This window comes from Trachemys scripta, chromosome 3 (genome assembly GCF_013100865.1).
Source record: "Trachemys scripta elegans isolate TJP31775 chromosome 3, CAS_Tse_1.0, whole genome shotgun sequence".
NCBI classification, from domain to species: Eukaryota; Metazoa; Chordata; order Testudines; family Emydidae; genus Trachemys; species Trachemys scripta.
The window spans coordinates 20656253-20679122 of NC_048300.1; the positions used below are offsets into that span (position 1 = coordinate 20656253).

The 22870-nt window shown below is 45.2% G+C and overlaps 1 protein-coding gene across 1 annotated transcript in view; it reads right to left on the reverse strand.

Annotated features, from left to right (window-relative positions):
- Positions 1–22870, reverse strand: part of LOC117874256 (protocadherin Fat 4-like) — an 84797-nt gene that overhangs the window by 56483 nt on the left and 5444 nt on the right. The window contains exons 2-7 of the mRNA XM_034764181.1: positions 22668–22739; positions 11941–12101; positions 10574–10618; positions 10045–10143; positions 9551–9640; positions 1036–1146 (exon numbers count right to left, since the gene is read on the reverse strand). Coding sequence (XP_034620072.1) covers positions 1036–1146; positions 9551–9640; positions 10045–10143; positions 10574–10618; positions 11941–12101; positions 22668–22739 — 578 coding nt within the window. The remainder of the gene's footprint in view (positions 1–1035; positions 1147–9550; positions 9641–10044; positions 10144–10573; positions 10619–11940; positions 12102–22667; positions 22740–22870) is intronic.

Here is a 22870-nt window from a genome sequence, read left to right on the forward strand (position 1 = left end):
GTCCCCTCTCCTTCCATTTAGCTTGTCCTAAATACCCTCCACCTCCAAACAACTGTGGCACTAGCATGCCATTTGCTACCCTCTCATTGTTCACGCTGTGTGTTCTGCCCTCTTACCTACCCTGTGTCTGTCTTGTCTATTTAGATTGTAAGCTGTTTGGGGCAGGGACCATCTCCTACTCTGTGTCCTAGCACAATGGGGTCACAGTCCACGACAGGGGCTCCTAAGCATTATGGTAATATAAAATAAATAATAATAGACACATTGGCAAGAATGCCAGATGTCAGTGGATGATGGCACAGTCAGAAAGAATAAAGGAGATCGTATAGAGTGGTTAAGTGACTATATGAAGGAATTATGGGCAGCAAAAACATACTGTAGACATAATAGATGGATGTCAGGTATACATCCACAAACACAACACAGAAAGAAATGTATGGTATTGTGTGAATGGACGTTCAGTGGAGCGATCTCTTTCAGAACATCTAAGACCTCTGCTCAGGAGGGTGGCCTCAAAGAATTTATAGAAACCTACAGGACTTTAGAGGAATCATTGTCTAGTGGTTAAAATACACAACTGGGAGTCAAGAGTTCTGGTGTTATTCCTGGCTTTGCCAAAAACTTGCTGTGTGAAATTGGGCAACTCACTCATATTAATCTCTCTGGGCTGCATTGCGAAGACCTCATTCACACTGGTGAAGACAATGGAACTACTCGTGTGAATAGCTCCTCACCAGTGTAAGGGATTCAATGATCTGCCCTCTGTACCTGAGCTTCCTTCTCTGGAAAATACTGATATTAATATTTATCTCCCAGGGATGCTGTAAGACTCAATACAGTTATGTCTGTAAAGGGCTGTGAGCTCTTCAAATGGAAGTGCTGGAGTCATACAAAGTATTAGCATTGTATCTCTTCCTATCAGATAGGTATTTGTCAGGTCTAGATCTAACTGAGATCTAGAAAATCTAGTGGGAATTAGCAAACCTGTGAATCTGAGACACAGTTACGTACTGGACGTGTTTTAATGTGGCGTACCTTTGCTTGTACCGTTAGATTGAAACTGTTGATCTTGTTGTAATCCAAAACTTTTTTCAGCGTGATGTTCCCATCCCCTTCCTTTATGTGAAAGTAATCAGAGTTCGGACCCTATTAAATGAATTAGTTATATGGTTCACATGGATTTGTACAATTGTTAGAAAAAATGCATGCTTTTTTCTTTCACCACTTTCCTTATTGGATGTCTTCCATCATCAGGGAATGAGCAAACCCCACCCCATCATACTGTAAAATACTAGTTTCCCCCTAACAGAGTCCATCTTTCCTGTTGGCACATCCTTGTATTGCACAGCTAACAGAAGGCAAAACAGAATAGGTGAAACAATGTGTCTTTCTGGCCCACTATTTATAGAACTGGCAGAGCCACTCAAAATTCCTTGCCCCACAGAAACAGAACACTTCCCCTATCTTGCAGAACAGTGTCTGTCTTTCTGTTCAGTCCTGTGTAATGGGGGCATTTAGGGCCTGATCTGAACCCACTGGAGTAAGTGGAAAATCTGCTATTGGCTATAGTAGGAGCAGGATCCTAAACTATAGCCCCAGTGCAGCAGTGCTTCAGAGGCAGCCAGTACAAAGCATTATGGGAATTAGGTGTACCAGCTGCTGCTACTGCTGCATACAGCTGAACAGAAACAAGGGGCCTTTGTGCAGGACAGACCTAGGTGGAGAGAATCTCCACATCTGGAGAATAGAGCTTTTGGACTGACCGATAGGTGAGTGGTAGCCATGGTCTTGGAGCTATTCTGTTCCCTTCTTTACTGAGCTCTGTCAGTGTCTGCTGTAGAAGGCAGTCACCTACTTAGCTTACATCACATCTGCAAGGGAAGATCACTAGTCTCCCTTCATGTCTCTGTAACCAACATGCCATAGTTTCATGATCTCAAACTAATTTATGACAAAAAGTGCTATGTAACATGATGGAAATGAGAGAAGATTTCATGCTTTACAATACTGTTATTAGATCAACATTGGCATTAAAAATGTCATATCTACATAACTGATTAGTAACTCTCTCTCTCGGAAAATTACAATGCACAAGGCATCACATAATGTTTCCTCAACTGCATCACCAAAGGAAAACAGACCAGACAAAACTCAGAGCTTCTTTGGAATTTCGATGATGGGGAGGCAGCTGTGAAGTGGCTCCTTCTTAGCCTTTTCTACTTGTAAGTATTGAAATCAATTAAATTAAACAGTTCAGACCTCAAAGGCCAGCTCCACAGCTGTAGCCCCCTGACTTCAATTTACACAAGCTAAGGATCTGGCCTTATGTGTCAAAGGTCTAAAATACACTGCCAATTCATAGAAACTTTCTGAAAATCCTTAAATATTATATGGTAAAAGAGCAGATTATTTCAATCACAGTCACGGAATCTCTAAAGCTTTACTTCTTAGAAGCTGTGTACATTACTGTGACTAAGGGTATGTCTACACTATGAAATTAGGTTGAATTTATAGAAGCTGGTTTTATAGAAATTGGTTTTATACAGTCGATTGTGTGTGTCCCCAAATAAAATGCTCTAAGTGCATTAAGTCGGCGGACCGCGTCCACAGTACCGAGGCTAGCGTCGACTTCCGGAGCGTTGCACTGTGGGTAGCTGCCCATTGGAATTCTGGGTTGAGATCCCAATGCCTGATGATGCAAAAACAGTGTCGTGGGGGGTTCTGGGTACATGTTGTCAGGCCCCTCCCCTTCCGTCAGAGCAACGGCAGACAATTGATTCACGCCTTTTTACCTGGGTTACCTGTGCAGACAACATAACCCAGCAAGCATGGAGCCCGCTCAGCTCAGCTCAGCTTACCGTCACCATATGTCATCTGGGTGCCGGCAGATGTGGTACTGCATTGCTATACAGCAGCAGCTCCTTGCCTTTTGGCAGTAGATGGTGTATTACGATTGACATCCGTCATCGTCATATTCCTCAGTGAGTTCAATCAGAGGCACCTGGGCAGACATGTTTTGTCTCCTGGAGAGTCAGTCCTGCCGGCAGTCCTATTGAACCGTCTTGATGATGATGGCTAGCAGTCGTAGTACAGTATCTTCTGCCAAGCACCCAGAAGATGCCGATGGCTATCAGTCATGCTGCACTGTCTGCTGCCAGCTTAAGATGTAAAAAATAGATGGACCAGATTTGTTCTGTATTCATTTGCTTCCCCCTCCCTCCGTGAAATCAACGGCCTGCTAAACTCAGGGTTTTGAGTTCCATCTTTGGGGGGGCCATTCTGTGTGACAGTTGTTTGTGTTTCTCCCTGATGCACAGCCACCTTTGTTGATTTTAATTCCCTGTACCTGTAAGCCATGTCGTCACTCGCCCCTCCCTCCCTCCGTCAGACAATAGTTTTGCGCCTTTTTTCAGCCTAGACGCCATAGCACTGGGATCATGGAGCCCGCTCAGATCACCGCGGCAATTATGAGCACTATGAACACCACGCGCATTGTCCTGGAGTATATGCAGAGCCAGAATATGCCAAAGCAAAACCAGGCGAGGAGGCGATTGCAGCGATTGCAGGGCGGTGACGAGAGTGATGAGGAAATTGACATGGACATAGACCTCTCACAAAGTAGAGGCCCCAGCAATGTGCAAATCATGGTGTTACTGGGGCAGGTTCATGCCGTGGAATGCCGATTCTGGGCCCGGGAAACAAGCACAGACTGGTGGGACCGCATCGTGTTGCAGGTGTGGGACGATTCCCAGTGGCGACGAAACTTTCGCATGCGTAAGGGCACTTTCATGGAACTTTGTGACTTGCTTTCGCCTGCCCTGAAGCACCAGAATACCAGGATGAGAGCAGCCCTCACAGTTGAGAAGCGAGTGGCGATAGCCCTGTGGAAGCTTGCAATGCCAGAGAGCTACCGGTCAGTCGGGAATCAATTTGGAGTGGGCAAATCTACTGTGGGGGCTGCTGTGATCCAAGTAGCCAACACAATCAAAGACCTGCTGATATCAAGGGTAGTGACTCTGGGAAATGTGCAGGTCATAGTGGATGGCTTTGCTGCAATGGGACTCCCAAACTGTGGTGGGGCGATAGACGGAACCCATATTCCTAGCTTGTCACCAGAGCACCAAGCCACTGAGTACATAAACCGCAAGGGGTACTTTTCAATGCTGCTGCAAGCCCTGGTGGATCACAAGGGACGTTTCACTAACATCAACGTGGGATGGCCGGGAAAGGTACATGATGCTCGCGTCTTCAGGAACTCTGGTCTGTTTCAAAAGCTGGAGGAAGGGACTTTCTTCCCGGACCAGAAAATAACCATTGGGGATGTTGAAATGCCTATTGTTATCCTTGGGGACCCAGCCTACCCCTTAATGCCATGGCTAATGAAGCCATACACAGGCAGCCTGGACAGGAGTCAGGACCTGTTCAACTATAGGCTGAGCAAGTGCCAAATGGTGGTGGAATGTGCATTTGGATGTTTAAAAGCGCGCTGGCGCAGTTTACTGACTCGGATAGACCTCAGCGAAGCCAATATTCCAATTGTTATTGCTGCTTGCTGTGCACTCCACAATATCTGTGAGAGTAAGGGGGAGACATTTATGGTGGGGTGGGAGGTTGAGGCAAATTGCCTGGCTGTTGATTACGCGCAGCCAGATGCCAGGGCGGTTAGAAGAGTACAGCAGGGGCGCGGTGCGCATCAGAGAAGCTTTGAAAATCAGTTTTGTGACTGGCCAGGCTACGGTGTGAAACTTCTGTTTGTTTCTCCTTGATGAACTCTCCCCCCGCCCCCCCGGTTCACTCTAGTTCCCTGTAAACTAACCACCCTCCCCTCCCCCATTCGAGTACCGCTTGCAGAGGCAATAAAGTCATTGTTACTTCACATTCATGCATTCTTTATTAATTCATCACACAACTAGGGGGATAACTGCCAAGGTAGCCCGGGAGGGGTGGGGGAGGAGGGAATGAAAAGGACACACTGCAGTTTAAAACTTTAAAACTTTAACACTTATTGAAGGCCAGCCTTCTGATGCTCAGGCAATCATCTGGGATGGAGTGACTGGGTGGCCGGAGGCCCCCCACCGCGTTCTTGGGCGTCTGGGTGAGGAGGCTATGTAACTTGGGGAGGAGGGCTGTTGGTTACACAGGGGCTGTAGTGGCGGTCTCTGCTCCTGCTGCCTTTCCTGCAGCTCAGCCATAAGCTGGAGCTTATCAGTTTGATGCCCCAGCAGCCGGAGCATCGACTCTTGCCTTCTGTCAGCAAGCTGACGCCACCTATCCTCTTCAGCCTGCCACTTGCTCTCTTCAGCCCGTGAGTCAGCCCGCCACCTCTCCTTTCGTTCATATTGTGCTTTTTTGCACTCTGACATTGACTGCCTCCATGCATTCTGCTGTGCTCTGTCAGCATGGGAGGACATCTGGAACTCCGAGAACATATCATCCCGAGTCCGCCATTTTCTCTTTCTAATCTTCACTATCCTCTGTGAAGGAGAAACATTTGCAGCTGGTGGAGGAGAAGGGAGAGGTGGTTAAAAAAGACACATTTTAGAGAACAATGGGTACACTCTTTCACGTTAAATTTTGCTGTTCACATTACACAGCACATGTGCTTTCGTTACAAGGTTGCATTTTGCCTCTTATATTGAGGGCCTGCCGGTTTGGTGTGAGAGATCACTCACGCAGTGCCAGGCAACAGATTTTGGATTGCAGGCAGCCATGGTAAGCCACAGTCTTTTGGCTTTTTTAACCTTCTTAACATGTGGGAATGTTTTCAAAGAGTAGCGCCCTCATTTCCCATACCAAGCACCCGTTGGGTTGGCCATTTAAAATGGGTTTGCAATGTAACAGGAGGGGCTGCAGTTTCCAGGTTAACATGAAGCACGAATCCAACTACCCCCCCACACCTAATTCTTTGGGCTGATCACTTCACCCCTCCCCACCCCTGCGTGGCTAACAGCGGCGAACATTTCTGTTCAGCCGAGCAGAAATGGGCACCTCTGAATGTCTCCTTAATAAAATCACCCCATTTCAACCAGGTGGCCGTGAATGATATCACTCTCCTGAGGATAACAAAGGGAGATAAGGAATGGATGTTGTCTGCATGCCAGCAAACACCGGGACCATACGCTGCCATGCTTTGTTATGCAATGATTCCAGACTACGTGCTACTGGCCTGGTGTGGTAAAGTGTCCTACCATGGCGGACGGGATAAGGCAGCCCTCCCCAGAAACCTTTTGCAAAGGCTTTGGGAGTACATGAAGGAGAGCTTTCTGGAGATGTCCCTGGAGGATTTCAGCTCCATCCCCATACGGGTTAACAGACTTTTCCAGTAGCTATACTGGTCGCGATTGCCAGGGAAAATTAATCATTAATCATTAAACACGCTTGCTTTTAAACCATGTGTAATATTTACAAAGGTACACTCACCAGAGGTCCCTTGTGTGCCCTCAGGGTTTGGGAGCACGCCTTGGGTGATTTCGGGGGTTACTGGTTCCAGGTCCAGGGTGATAAACATATCCTGATGTTGGGGAAACCGGTTTCTCCGCTTCCTTGCTGTGAGCTATCTTCATTGTCGTCATCATCATCTTCCTCATACCCCGAACCCACTTCCCTGTTGCGTGATTCTCCATTGATGGAGTCAAAGCACATGGTGGCTGCACCCCCTAGCATGGCATGCAGCTCCGCATAGAAGCGGCATGTTTGCGGCTCTGCCCGGACCTACCGTTTGCCTCTCTGGCTTTGTGGTAGGCTTGCCTTAGCTCCTTAATTTTCAGGTGGCACTGCTGTGCGTCCCTGTTATGGCCTCTGTCCTTCATGGCCTTTGAGACTTTTTCTAATATTTTTCCATTTCATTTACTGCTACGGAGTTCAGCTAGCACTGATTCGTCTCCCCATATGGCGAGCAGATCTTGTACCTCCCGTTCTGTTCATGCTGGAGCTCTTTTGCGATCCTGAGACTCCATCATGGTTACCTGTGCTGATGAGCTCTGCGTGGTCATCTATGCTCTCTACGCTGGGCAAACAGGAAATGAAATTCAAAAGTTCGCGAGGCTTTTCCTGTCTACCTGGTCAGTGCATCTGAGTTCAGAGCGCTGTCCAGAGCGGTCACAATGAAGCACTGTGGGATAGCTCCCGGAGGCCAATAACATTGAATTCCGTCCACACTACCCCAAATCCGACCCGCAAAGGCCGATTTTAGCGCTAATCCCCTCGTCGGAGGTGGAGTAAAGAAACTGGTTTAAAGTGCCCTTTAAGTCGAAAAAAAGGGCTTCGTCGTGTGGACGTGTCCAGGCTTAATTCAATTTAACGCTGCTAAATTCGACCTAAACTCGCAGTGTAGACCAGGCCTAAGAGAAATGTACTCTTTTCAATCACATTAATTTCCACCGCATTAATGGGTGCAGTATTTAAAGCGCTATGTGACACACGTTTTAACTTGTCAGGGGTTCTCCTTTTTAAGTTTATTTCCCTGCTTAAATAAAATAAGTTGTTTGCATAACTTGGCAATCAGAATAATAATGTTGTGGTACATTAGTTTGACTCTATAAGGTTCCCTGTTTGGCAGTAAAAGACTGACAAAGAAGTGTGAAAGAACAACTAACTACGCGGGGAGGCAATGAATCTAGTGGTTAAAGCAGAACTTAACCAAGTGTCTCAATTTCCTCGTTTGTAAAATGGTCATGATAATTAGAACTCAATGAATACCTCAAAACATTTGCAGAGTATTTGCTTAAATAAAAAAAATCCCCCAAGTTTCTTCAGCTATGCTTGTGCCCACTTTCCAGCAGTTTTCCATAAATATTATAGAAAATGGGTTTAGTGGCGGAAATACTTTCAGAAAAACTGAATATTACAAAATATCCATGGACAGTAGCTCTTAAAGTGCCAGTATTCACACTGGAAACCTGAGTCTAAGAGTTACACTCATCCAAGCAAGGAACAAGAACAATACAATGTGTCCTATGTATCCAATCAAAACAAACCAACATAACTTGAATTTTTAATATTGAGCAATTGCACAGCACGGCTCACAGACCATCTCCATACAAAGGGCCAGATCCTCAGCTGGTGTAAATGTCATAGGTCCATTGACTTGGATTGAGCTATAATGATTTACACAAGTTAAGGACCCTGACCCAAAGAACTTTTCATAACAATGATTCTGAAAACAATTTTGGATAATGAAAAGATAAAAGAAAATCATAAGCTGCTCATGGGCAGCTGATTAAGAAAAATAGAGGCTACATTTCTCTGATAAATTATTCACTATGAATTATTTCGTTCCATTGGGCAGGTGGAGGACCATGTAAAAGCAGCTGACTGAAAGAATCCCTGTGTAGAACAGTACCCAGAGAGGAAAAACCTCTGGGTGGGATAGCAAAAATGGCTTTAAGATTCTGGGCCAGCTGTGTCCCCTGGCATAGATTAGAACAGCCTTCAGCTTGCTGTAACTTGTGCCCGCTCAACAGGCTGATCAGCAGGGCATAGGAAAGCCCTGGTCACAGGGCCGGCCTTAGCAAGAGCGGGACCCGATTCCTGGGGGCGGGGCTTGCCAGCGGCAAGCCCCGCCCCCAGGAATCGGGCCCCGCTCGGACTGGGGTCGCGGGGTTTGGGTCCGGGCCGGAGCCGCTGGGGCCGGGGCCAGGCCGGAGTCGCTCGGCCCGGGGCCAAGACGGCGCGCCGGGGCCCGAGCCAGAGCCGCCGGGGCCTGAGGGGCTCGGGCCAGGGCCGCTCGGGCCAGCGCCCCAGGGCCCGAGCCGGGCCGGGGGTGCTCGGCCGGGGCCGGAGCCGTGGGGCCCGAGCCAGGCCGGGGGTGCTCAGCCAGCACTGCTCGGCTGGGGCCGGGGCCGGCGCCCCGGGGCCTGAGCCAGAGCCACCGGGGCCGGGGCCTGAGCCAGAGCCGCCGGGGCCTGAGCCAGAGGTGTTCGGGGCCGGGGGTGCTCGGCCGGGGCTGGAGCCGTGGGGCCGTGCTGGGGGTGCTCGGCCGGAACTGGGGCCACTGTCCCGGGGCCTGTGCCGGGCTGGAGCCAGAACCGCCGGGGCCGGTCGGCCAGGGCTGGACTGGGCCGCGCCGCGCCTCCCAGGAGCCCTCCACACGCCCCCCCCCTTACCTGTTGCTGCCGCCGCCTGCCCCTTTTCGGACTTCCCGCGAACATCTGATTCGTGGGAAGCAGGGGAGGGGGAGGAACAGGGGGCGGAGCATTCAGGGGAGGGGAGGAGAGGGAAGTGAGCTGGGGGTGGAGTGGACAGCTGCGGGGCCCTCTTAGGCGCGGGGCCCAATTCAGCCGAATTGGCTTAAAGCCAGCCCTGCCTGGTCAGACCCCACATCTTCCTACACTGACCACAGGGTGAGGGTTGGCGTAGGAGTTGTTTTGCTGGCTTTTTTGTCCCTGGATGATCGCATTATATATGGTAATCCTTCTGATGCTGGCTTTTGGCACCTTTTCAGTTGCAATACTGTGCAGCATGGTGACAGCACAGTCCAGGACCTGGTCTGTATTTGAATTATTAAAGATAGCTTGATGTTCAGAATCTATGAGAAATGAAAGGCACTTACCAAAAGACTGTAACTAATGATGCTGAAATCAGGTGTCAGATCTTTATCCTGAGCTTCCACTTTTATTACTGTCCGATTTACTTCAGTTGCCTAGATGAAACAAAGAACATAAGCAGTCTAAGTCTCAAATTCTTCCCTCTTCCTTCCTTACTCCCGGAAGGAAATAATCTGCAGCACCCCCTTCGTAGGTACAAATCACTCCTCCCAACATGTGCTAACTCAGCTCCACTCATCAGCATGTCAAGGGCTCTGCCCATTCCCCATCCCATCCACCTGCTCAGACAGGGAATATTGTGCATGCAGCCCCTGCTCTCCTCTCCAGGCTCACGCCAAGATTAGGGGAAGCTACACAAGAATTTGTGGGGTGCTTTCTCCATCTAACTCCTCTGAGCAGCTGCATTAGGACCAGATATGATCTGGCCCCAAAACAGTAATTAAAAAAATCAAGATTTCTTTAACACTTGCTATATGTGACCATAAACATTATTTCCTACCTCTGATATTGAAACGCTGTAGTGGGTTTGTACAAATACTGGAGAATTGTCATTTATATCATTTAAGAATAATTTACGTGCATTCTTCACTTTTTCATCCTTAATAATGTAAACAAAAGATATTTAGCAAGAGCAGCCGGGAGTGATCAACAGTTGTCGTACATGTCATCATATCAAATAGTAGCTTTAAAGGGACACAAAGGATGTTCTTTCAGTTTCAAACATTTATTTAACACATGGAACTCCCAATGTAACTCAGCAGTGGAAAAGACGACTATCATTGATTACTAAGCTGGTGAAAGGTTTGTGAAAGTTGCTTTATTTTTAAAACTTGTATTCAGTTTTATAAAGACAATATTTTTATTCAACTTGGCAGCTTTAAAACAAATACATTTTCTGTAATATGCTCTAACAATTCTCAAGAAAATATTTGCCACAGGGTAGTGCTATTGGGAAAATAACAATCACTTAATTATGTAACACTTTGAAGGGGAAATAATTCTGTAGATATATAATGCCTTTTACTTACTATCCCAGTCCTTTGGCAATAAATATCATAAAAAAAATCGCTGCTCTGGAAAAAAAAAAAGAAACATTTATTAAATCATTTGTTCTAGATCATTCTAATTATCCATGAAGTTATAATACAATTGTCGATATGTGTTTCTGTCAATAAATAAATGGCAATATGATCCAAAAATATTTTTGGCATCTGGCTCCACAGTCATGGCATACGTGGCGATGGGATTTTTACAGTACAATATCTTAGCTAATTTTTCTATTTGATTAAATTATATTAAAAATATTTTTTCTTGTACTGCAGAGAACCTATTACAATGGATTTATTGTCATTTTTAATTAGATGCCATTCAACAACCTTTAATATGCACCCACACCATTCCCAATATTAGTGCCTCCGATTAGTATTGATATCTTTGACATGAAATTGACAGGGAATGGTGTGCTGTGAATAAGAGACACAGAGATCACGAGCGGCATAAAATTGGCATGAAAATATTTTTTCTTGTTTGGAAAAAAAATCTGAATGTGAAATAAGATTAAAGTTTGTTGGTAAAAATCAATTATTACATGAACTGGAAGCCTTGTTTTTAAAATATATACTCCTTAAAGTACCATTTTATTCTGAAAAGTACCAATGGGCCTCTTCTGCTCTCTCTGTAGATTCAGAGGCATATCTGCTAACTTCAGTGACAAAACCACATTATTTCTGCTTTATGTATTCCTATTCACCCGGCAGAACTAGCCTGGGAGAAGGATGTGCATTCTATCCCTTCTATACATCACCAACAGAAGCCAATTAAACTATTCAAATGTGAGAAGTTAAGCATGTGTGTAAATGTTTGTAAGATCAGAGCCTCCATTCTAATTAGTTATATCTTTTCCATCCCTCTTTGAAGGCATGTTGTATTAATTTTAATAGAATAAATGGGACCAGAGAGTAAAAGGTGTTATCGTGACCTTGTTACTGTACAACACCAATAGCTGTAAATTTGGGGTAAAACTGAAGGCTCAGTTATTACAACAGGCAGTGCGGTTGTACAGGTTTCACTGAGGCTACAATTTGAAGATGAGGGGAGACTGGTCCTAATTTAGCCTACAGGACTTTTATTACTGTTGATGATACATAAGAAGGAAAAATCCAGCTGAGTTTGCTGGGCTGACAGTTACAGAAAACTGTTTATTACTTGTAAAAGCCATTTAATCGAGAAATCATTGAGAGACGGACCCAGAAGCCCAGGGTGCTTTTTACTGAGTCACTTTTTGGAGTACAGCCCAGCTCAAAGGGCAGATGAGCACTTTAAATGCGTAAAGCCTTTTACTCTTTGAACTGTCAAAAAAATTACACCTAAGCCTTAAATGTAATCAACAGGCTACCTCAAGGGCATCAGTATCCAGTGGCTTAGTAGTCCTCACGGTTGCATTATTAGATCCAGGAGTGAATAATAGCTCCACATATAGTAAGTGTTCTGGGAATATGAATGCTTCTAATGTCAATTTCACATTTGGTGGAATATTTGTAATCCATTCAATGTCCCCTATAAAGAAAATATAGTAAAATAGTTTGCTTTATTATAAATAAATGCATTGGTTCATTTCAATTCTTACATTTTGACAGAATACATCAACTATGGATTATTGATAGTATTACTTGCAGAAGAAGTGTGATATATTTTTAAGGCAGAATTTATATAAATTCCATAACCTGTAATTAAATCATTAATGAATGAGATATTAATCTATAACTTCCTAATGTACAGAACTGTATTCTGAATAGTTTTATAGCTTTTCAGCCATTCAAAACCACTTTTATTCTATTATATATTTGTCATCTATGGATACTGTATCCAGAGCTAATAAAACAATGTAATTTCCCCCTAGATTTACTGGAGATGCAAAATTTAGTTAGATGTTTAAGCCCTCATTCTTCAACTTCCACTGCGGGAGCAGATCCCTGCATGCTCAGGGAGTACCACCAACATCACTGGAACTCTATGTGGTCCCACATGGAACAAGTTGCAGGAGGAGAGCGTTGGGTTTGAAATCCTCTCCTCCACCAATGTTTGGGGGCATTTCAGATCTAATGGTTCAGCCCATTATGCAGATGGGGTCCAATATAGATTTGGATTCAGGTTCAGACTCTGAATCCCCAGCCCATTGTTTTGGGTTGTTTAAGCTGGGGTTTTGGTGCTGGATAGCATCTCTATATCCCAATCCTTTTCTTCACTCTATAACATATAGAACAGTAAAATCTTGAAATCAATTTGTATGCTCACCTAGACTCCCCCCGCCCAGCTATTTATTTACTTAGGAAGTTTTAAGAGATTTACAAATCATTAAAAGAACAGGAGTACTTGTGGCACCTTAGAGACTAACAAATTTATTTGAGCATAAGCTTTCGTGGGCTACAGCCCACTTCTTCGGATGAATAGAATGGAACATATATTGAGGAGATATGTATACACATACAGAGAGCATGAAAAGGTGGGAGTTGTCTTACCAACTCTGAGAGGCCAATTAAGTAAGAGGAACAAAACATCACTGAACAAAAACATTGACCCAGGAACCTATCCTTGCAACAAAGCCCGATGCCAACTCTGCCCACATATCTATTCAAGTGACATCATCATAGGACCTAATCACATCAGCCACATCATCAGGGGCTCGTTCACCTGCACATCTACCAATGTGATATATGCCACCATGTGCCAGCAATGCCCCTCTGCCATGTACATTGGCCAAACTGGACAGTCTCTACGCAAAAGAATTAATGGACACAAATCTGACATCAAGAATCATAATATTCAAAAACCAATAGGAGAACACTTTAACCTGTCTGGTCACTCAATGACAGACCTGTGGGTGGCAATTTTGCAACAAAAAATGCTTCAAAAACAGACTCCAACGAGAGACTGCTGAGCTTGAATTGATATGCAAATTAGATACAATCAATTTAGGCTTAAATAGAGACTGGGAATGGCTGAGCCATTACAAACATTGAATCTATCTGCCCATGTAAGTACTCTCACACTTCTTAACAAACTGTGGGCTGCTGGAAGTGGCGCAGGCTGAGGGACATGCTGGCTGCCCTTCCTGCAGCTCCCATGGGCCTGGAGCAGCAAACCGTGGCCAGTGGGAGCCGCGATTGGCTGAACCTGCGGACACAGTAGGTAAACAAACTTCCCCAGCCTACCAGGAGCTTTCCATGAACAAGCGGCAGACCAGCTTTGAGAACCACTGACTTAGGCAACTGAAAACTCTGATGTTTTTGCAGAAAATAATTTAGAAATATCTGACAGGAGCATTGCATTTAATTCCTATATCAAGAAAGAAAATTAAATAAATATTAGACCCACTCAGCTCTTCTAATATTAACATGTTCTGACATCTTGTGGCAAGTCACTTAAGGGACACTGGTTAGGTTTAAAATTGTAATGTATATTCTTTCTCAGATACTCTTACTAAAATCAGAAGGGACCATCGTGATCACCTCCTGCACATTACAGGCCACAGAACCTCACCCACCCACTCCTGTAATAGACCCCTAACCTCTGGCTAAGTTACTGAAGTCCTCAAATCATGGTTTAAAGAGTTGAAGTTACAGAGAATTCACCATTTACACTACTTTAAATCTGTAAGTGACCCCATACCCCATGCTGTAGAAGAAGGCAAAACAAACAAACAAACAAAAAAACTACGGCCTCTGCCAATCTGACCCAGGGGAAAATTCCTTTCCGACTCCTAATATGATGATCCGTTAGACCCTGAGCATGTGGGCAAGACCCACCAGGCAGATACCTGGGAAAGAATTCTCTGTAATAACTCAGAGCCCTCCCCATCTAGTGTCCCGTCTCCAGCCATTGGGGATTTTTGCTACAAGCACTCACCGATGGGCCACACGCCATTGTAGGCAGTCCTGTCATACCATCCCCTCCATAAACTTATAAAGCTCAGTCTTTGCCCCACACTGCTGTCTTGTGAGGTTGCTCCAGAACTTCACTCTTCTGATGTTTAGAAACCTTCAACCAATTTCAAGCCTAAACTTGTTGACTGCCAGTTTATTTCCATTTGTTCATGTGTCCACACTGGCACTTAACTTAAATAACTCCTCTCCCTCCCTGGTATTTATCCCTCTTATGTATTTATACATAGCAGTCATATCTCCCCTCAGCCTTCTATTGGTTAGACTAAACAAGCCAAGCTCTTTGGGTCTCTTTTCGTAAGGTAGGTTTTCCATTCCTCAGATTATCCTCGCAGCCTTTCTTTGCACCTGTTCCAGTTTAAATTAATCTTTCTAAAACATGGGAGATCAGAATTGCACACAATACTCCAGAGGTCTCACCAGTGCCTTGTATAATGTCAATAACACTTCCCTATCTCTGATGGAAATACCTCACCTGATGCATCCTAGGATCACATTAACCTTTTTCACAGACGCATCATATTGACGGCTCATAGTCATCCTGTGATCAACCAATACACCCAGCTCTTTCTCCTCCACTGTCACTTCCAACTGATAAGTCCTCAGCTTATAGCAAATATTCTTGTTGTTAGTCCCTAAATGCATGATCTTGCACTTTGCACTATTAAATATCATCCCATTTCCAGTTTATAAGATCATCCAGATCTTCTTGTATGATAGTCTGGGTCCTCCTTGGTATTGGCAATACCTCCCAACTTTGTGTCATCTGCAAATTTATTAGTACACTCCCATTTTTTGTGCCAAGGTCAATAATAAAAATGTTAAATAAGACTGGTCCCAAGACTGATCCCTCCACTAGTAACCTCCCTCCAGCCAGACAGTTCACCTTTCAGTATGACCTGTTGCAGTTTTCCCTTTAACCAGTTCCATATCCACCTTTCAGTTCTCATATCAATCCCCATTTTCTCCAATTTAGCTAATAATTTCTCATGTGGAACTATATCAAATGCCTTTCTGACATCCAGGTAGATTAGATCTACTGCATTTTTTTGTCTAAAAAAATCAGTTATTGTCTCAAAGAAAGATATTAGTAACTTTGTTACTTAAATACAACAATTGAAACAACTGTAGAAAAATCTACAATTACTTTCTATCATTTAGGCCAGCAGTCTCAACCCACGGCCCACATGCGGCCAATAAGCACACAGTTGCAGCCCAGCTGTGTGCTAAAAAAAAATTCAAAATTTGCTGCTCTGGTCTGGCAAGGGGGAGGTAAGACAGCATCTTGCAGCCTGCACCAGCACTCCTGCCAGCAGTGGGCTGGTGAGCAGGGCCAGATTCACCTTTTGTGGGCCCCCATGGAGGCAATGGAGCATGGCGCGGGGAGATCAGTCCTGGAGTGAGGGGCCAGCCAGAGGCAATGGGGCATATAAGGGCACTATTTACAAACCGGCAGTTGCCAGATGCACAGTGGCCTGGCCCTGTGCTGCCAGCATGTCCCTTCCTCTCGGGGGCAGGCGCATGCCACACCACACAGCCTCCCCCGTCCAACACCCCCCGACTCCCTATGGCCAGAGCCCCCCCAGACCCACTATTCCCAGCACCCCCCAGACCCACCCACAAATGCACAGCACCCTGCACAACACCACCCCTGCCCACAGCCCCACCACAGATGCCCAGCACCCCCCCCACAGAACCCCCACTCCCTAATGCCCCAACACACACAGATCTTCCCCGCCCATTCAGAGCCCAGCACCCCCACCCCAGACTCCCCAGAGACCCACTCCCCCAAGCCCTGCCTCCTGGCCGCACTCACTGGCCCTGCTAGGAGGCGACTGTGTCTGCCAGGCTGAGCCGGCAATGCAGCCAGGGCTGGTCCCAGAGCCGGGAACCGCTCTGGCCCCTCAGGAGTGGCACGATCAGCGAGGCCAGGACCTGCCTTGGCCGGGGTCCCTCAAGATGCCCAGCTAAGCCCTCCACACTGTTCCCCTCTCCCCCCACCCATATACCTGGCTGAGACTGTCTGGGCTTCTGCACCAGTTCCAGGCGGCTCAGCTCAAGGGAGACAGGTGAGGGCCCATAGGTGGTGGGAAGCAGAGACTGCTCAGAGCTGGAGGTGCACTGGGGTCTGTCCAGGGGGCTGAAAGGAGCCCTCGGCCAACCAGCAGGCAGGCAGAGAGGAACAAGTGGTGGGCAGGGGGAGCCAGCGGGATCTCGGGGCGCAGTGCAAGCAGAGCAGGCTGGGGCCCCTTCTCAGCATGGGCCCAGCTCCATGGAGCCACTGGAGCCATTGTAAACCTGGCACTGCTGGTGAGTGCCGCAGGGGGGCAGGGGATGGGAGAGTGGGTCTGTGGGTATGTTTGTAGGGGGGGCTCTGGGCAGTGAGGAAGTGGAGTGCGCTGGGAACTAGAGGTTTGCCAGGATGCTGCAGCACCCCAGGTTTTAGGTGGGGCTCCGCTCCTGGGCTCTCTTCTCAAGTCCTGGCTGCCAGCCTGCGCCAGGAGCTCTGCTACTGGCCCAGTGCCGAGGGTCCCAGCTGTCCGTCCATGCACCATGGCACTTAGGTCCCAGTTGCCCGGCCATGTGCGGAAGCACTAGGGGTCAGGGTCCAGCTGCTGTCTGGCTGCTGCCTGGCCCCGTGAAGTCTGGGTCCAGTTGCCGGCTGCTGTCCGGCCCGTACCCAGGGCTCCGTTCCTGGCCCAACTCTGGGCAGGGCGCTGGGCATAGGGGACCGTGGGTGGTGTTAGGGGGCAGCGCTGTGGTTCTCAACCTGCGGCCCACAATGATAAACAGGTTGAGAACCACTGATTTAGGCTACTTACTTTTTGCAGTTCACCAAGCTTGGAACAGATCATTTAACTTTAGGAAAACATCCTAACCGCCCTTTCTTATCTTAATCATCTGTTAATCACTCTGTTTACAAACAAAATTCTGACAGAACTCATTACATTGCACTCTCAGGCTGCCTGCCTGAGGCTTGCAGTTTGGGAGGGGGCAATGCCCTCCCTTCTACCCTCCCCCCAAACTTCACCTAAGTGTAACTACTGACTCTACTCCTATTTACCAACCTAGACATGTCTATCAAGTCATTAAAGATAGACAGAGATACTAGGTTTTCGCAAATAAATGTACTTTGAGTACTGAATAAATGGCAACCAAACATCTAAGTGTTTGTCCTCTATCTGTATTGCTGGGCATAAAATTGATGCATTTTTCCATAACAACCTCCCATATTTTGGAATCATTCCTCTAGTTCTGGACTATTTTTCTTTTCCCAATGAGAAGCTATCACTGGTTTAGCGGTTACCAGCAGATGAGAAATTAATTTCTTTGAGTGTGCCCATTTCCAGTAGGAAGCCTCAGGAGGATTACCAATGGTGTCTGCAATATTTGGTTATGAATCCCATCCCAATACTCTGACACACTCTGACTTGTTTCCCTTACCCAACAAACAACTCCACTCAGCCTCAATGCCCTGTTCATTTTGTTCTCTCACAACTTTTTTCCCATGCTGCCCTCTTCTCATGGAACACTCCACTTCCTTTGCATAGCCTCCGAGAAACTTGCTAAGTAGATCTCCTGCTTATTCATTCTGTGCTTTTATCACATAATAAATAAAATAAATAAATAATAATAAGTCAAGCAAGGTTTTACTCCATTGTGCTGGGCAGTAGCCTTATTGAGTAACTATGTCACCTTATTGATATGGCCCCTGCCCTTCCTCCCTCTACCTCATCCTACTGTCTTTCCCCTCCTGTCACTACAAAATTAGGCCTCAGGCCTACCAGCTGATTCATGCAAGCAGACCTTAGTCCCTACATGGAATCCCAATGACTCCAACCTGCCTGTGCAAATCAGCTAGCAGGGTTGGTACCAGTCTAAGTTTCTCAGACTGGGAAATCTGATCCTTTATATTCCATGGGATGTGCCTGGCATGCTCTTGGGTACTAATAAAAGAATAATAATGTACTCATTTTATTTTCTATGTCTAGGCCCCTACCAAATTCATGGCCATGAAAAATGTGTCATGGACCATGAAATCTGGTTTCCCCCCGTGAAATCTGGTCTTTTGTGTGCTTTTACCCTATACTATACAGATTTCATGGGGGAGACCAGCGTTTCTCAAAATGGGGGTCCCAAGCCAAACGGGAGTTGCAGGGGGGTCACAGGGTTATTTTAGGGGGGGGTCACAGTGTTGCCACCCTTACTTCTGCGCTGCCTTCAGATCTGGGTGGCTGGAGAGCGGTGGCTGTTAACCGGGCACTCAGTTCTGAAAGCAGTGTCCTGCCAACAGCAGCGCAGAAGTAGGGGTGATAATACCACACCACACCACCCTTACTTCTGCACTGCTGCTGGTGACGGCTCTGCCTTCAGAGCTGGGATCCCAGCCAGCAGCTGTCACTCTCCACCTGCTCAGCTCTAAAGGCAGCGCCGCAGCCAGCAGCAGCGGAGAAGAAAAGATAGCAGTATCACAACCCTCCTACAATAACCTTGTGACTCCCTCTCCCGCCACACACAGCTCCTTTATGAGTCAGGACCCCTAAAATTACAACACTGTGAAATTTCAGATTTAAATAGCTGAAATAATGAAATTTACTATTTTAAAAATCCTATGACCTTTGAAATTGACCAAAATGGATCGTGAATTTGGTAGGGCCCTATCTATGGCCCAATAGTGTGGATTATATTTGCACAGAAGTACAAAGTCTAGACAATAGCTAATTAAAAGGTCGCTGAGAACAAGGGTACACTTGTTTTACTAGTGATTCGACTCAGGTAACAAACATCTTAACTGCTCTCTCTTAGATATCAGTTGCTGTAGGTTGGGTCACCAACAGGTATTTCAGTCTAAACCCAGTTCCATACCATCTACCCTGATCAACAGGGATCCTAGTTTTCCATGGTACAAAAATCAAAATTCTTCAGTAAAAAAAACCATAAAAGTCCATGTTTTTCTGCAATTAAAATGAAACGCTGAATTTTAGTTTCCCTAGGCACAATATATATAGGTATCGGTTGAACACAATATTTTATTGATATGTTTACAATTTTTAAGCAAGTTCGAAGCCTACCAGTGCCATCAATCATTATAATAAAATAAAATTAATCGAATGATCCAGTCATAGTGCATTGTTTCTTTACTGTTGTCAATGGCCTCACTGTTTCAGCCTCTTGTTTTCATTTCTTTTCAGTTTATGTTTAACTCTTTCCATATGTCCTATAATTGTCTGCCTTCAAACGTAATCTATAGCCTTGCTGCACACAGTATAGAACAGCGAATTACCATCAATGTGAAATTTGTCCTTGCCAAACTCAGTGACACAATCTTTAGGAGTGGTTTTTAAAGTTTTTGGCATCTTTTCATAACTTTAATTACTCCTGTCTGGAGACTGAAGTGATATTTGAGATGCATTAAAACATCAACTTCTATACGCCATTGAGTAACTTCTATATGCCGGAAGCAGTTTATTGGAGTATGTTTAGCTATGTAAATTTAAAGCATATTAAAAAATCAACCACAAGAGGGGGAGGTTGCACAGCATTGAATAAGTGACTGGTACTTCCAGTAAAATTTAATTAATAGTTAATATATGTTTTTATTTTTTCACAAAAAAATATGGAGCCGATGCATATTGCTCATTTAGTAATACAGGTGTTTTACAGAGACCCGTCTTTGGTAACTGTCCCCGCTAACAGGGCGTTCAGTGTATATGTGCCTACATAAGCATGTGCGCGCACTGTAGCTCAGTGGGCTAGTTTGCCTTTGCTATATTCACTGCTTTGCATTTTATTCTGCTTTGCATTATATTCAGCAGTAATGCAAGAAATCTACAGGCCTGCGTCCTGTAAGACATTAGCTTCAGCAAGTTAGCATAAGGCCTGAGGCCTATGAACTTTGAACAGATAAACTTTGCACAGATAAATGGCCCAACGGAAAACCCCAAGTATTTGGGGAGCGAAAATAAAGTTTAAGGGAAGTGTCCTGGCAATGAACTGAAGTACATAACAGGTACATGAGATACATCTAAGGCTAGTCTGCTTGCTTGCCTATATATCTTTTCTTATAAGTTTCTTATTTTCTTATAGATTTGATTATTTGTTTTACTATAATAGGGTTATAAGTTTATATTATATTTTGGCTGTAACACAAGGGACCTGCAGGCCACATCCTGTATGTTGAGCTAAGGCAAAGTTAGCATACATATGTTTGGGACCTTTCACCTAGATAGATGGTGATGAGCTAAAGCATAAGGTCCATGTATGGCTGTGACCTTTAACATAGAGGATGCGTTAAAGCAGGTTGGCATAGGGGCTTTCCTAAGTTCATACCCTTTTAAACTTAACAGTACACCACAACTTGGAACTTGAAAAGAACCGAGATAACCAGTGAGAACAGAAATAACAAATGTGATGCCTAACCACAAAAGGTCCATGGTAATGAATGGACGTATATGATGATAAGTTGAGATCACTGATATACTAACCTATAGGAAAAAGACAGTCCAACATTAGTAAGGTGAGGAAATACAAATAAGGAAAAGAGGAAAAATCCCCTACTGAATATGCATCAAACATAGTGGCCTCAGCATAATGTATTATAAAAGTGGCATCCCAGCCTAGGGCCGCTAGGAGAAAGAGATGTAGCCCTTGGGGGATGCCATTGGTGATGATGGGGAAGGTGATGTGATCAGGAAGATGATGGCTCACATTTCAGGTTGTTCTACAGGAGATGATGTGGGTACATGAATGTGCAGATGTACATTCTGTAGTATCTCTATCTATCTTACTGAGTTGGGGTGTTTGTGACTGTGTTAAATGTATTAATAAACTATATTTGTAAATATAACAGAGTTCCTATTGTGCGAGTGTTGCAACTTTACACATCAGAGTTCCCAATTACATAATAATTTAAATAATATTGGGCCTGATCTTGGGACAAGAACCTGTCAACCCTCAAAGTGATAACTGGGGATTCTTAAGTAATCAATATAATTAATACATAGTCTAAAGATCAGGCAACAGCACACACACACACAAGCACACATACACTTAAGGGCAACATTGTTCCCAGTCCCTCTGAAATTATATCAAGACGGGACAGGGTACAAGAAACCTCCTCTCCTTTCTATCCCCATGCAGGAGTCAGATACAGTAGCACCCTTTTGTCCTCAGCTACTGCACTAGCCTCTCCAAAGGGGGCATCGATGAAGAGAGGCAGAAAACAGGTCATACCTCTCTCCATACACATTCCCTTCCTAGGTATAGTGGGGAGAAGGTGCTGCGCACTCTCCGGTGGGCTGCTGTGCCCACACCTCCTTGCACTGGGAGGTACCGTGCTTGCTTGACATCACCGTGCCACCTCAGTGTGGGGCTTTGCCTTCAAGGCACATTATGTGTTCAGAAACGAATCCCATATATTAACGCATTGACGTCAAGGTTAAGAAATCAAACATTCCAACGTTAAGACTTCTACTGCAAGGTTAACTGCCATGTGGCACATTCTGTAATGGTACACGTTAAATAACCTTAGTACAATACTTAGAGGGTTACACTAACAAGGAAAACAAGTAGAGAACTACAAGATATGTGCAATGCATAGATGAGTTTTTGAAATGAAGCCAGAGACTTAGCAAGCTGCAAAAAGCCACCTTTTTTCAGCAGGCTGATTTTTCTACTGTCTGAGTTGCTTGGTACTACTACTACTGCTTGGTAGGGTGCCACAATACACTTGCCTTTTGGCTGAGGCTCAGAAGGGCCCTCATAGTTAAATGGATAGAATCCTTAGCTTGTTGCCACTTGTTGCCAATAGTGAAGCAGTAGATAGGGTACTGGACTGCGACTCAGGGGACCAGGATTCTATTCCTGGCTCTGGTGCTGACCATCTGTGTCACCTCTGGCAAATCACTCCACCTCTTTGTGCCTTTATTTCCTCTCCCACCCTTCGTCTATGTTGTCTATTTAGATTGTAGGCTCTTTGGCACAGGGAATATCTTCTCATATGCATTTGTACAGTACCAAGCACAATGGACCCTAATCTCAGTTGGGCCTTGACACTCAACTATAATATAAATACTGTAATGATAATACAGAGTCTTTGTAAAACATCCTTACAGAAGTTCCATGAAATATTAAAATAGTGCAGAACTGATAAGATAAATCTAGGATAATCAGATGAACTTACCAGTATATTCTTCAGGCAGTGGTGACAGCTGTAGTTCATCGGGTGTATTGTCACAACTTATGCTTGTGATTTCTACATAGAAAAGGGAGACTTATATAAAATACTGCAAAGGTAACATTTCCAGTGATTGTACAAGGTAAAAATAATTATTTAATATCAGTTGGTGGTAAACTATTTATTCTGTTGGATCTACAAAGCAGGGG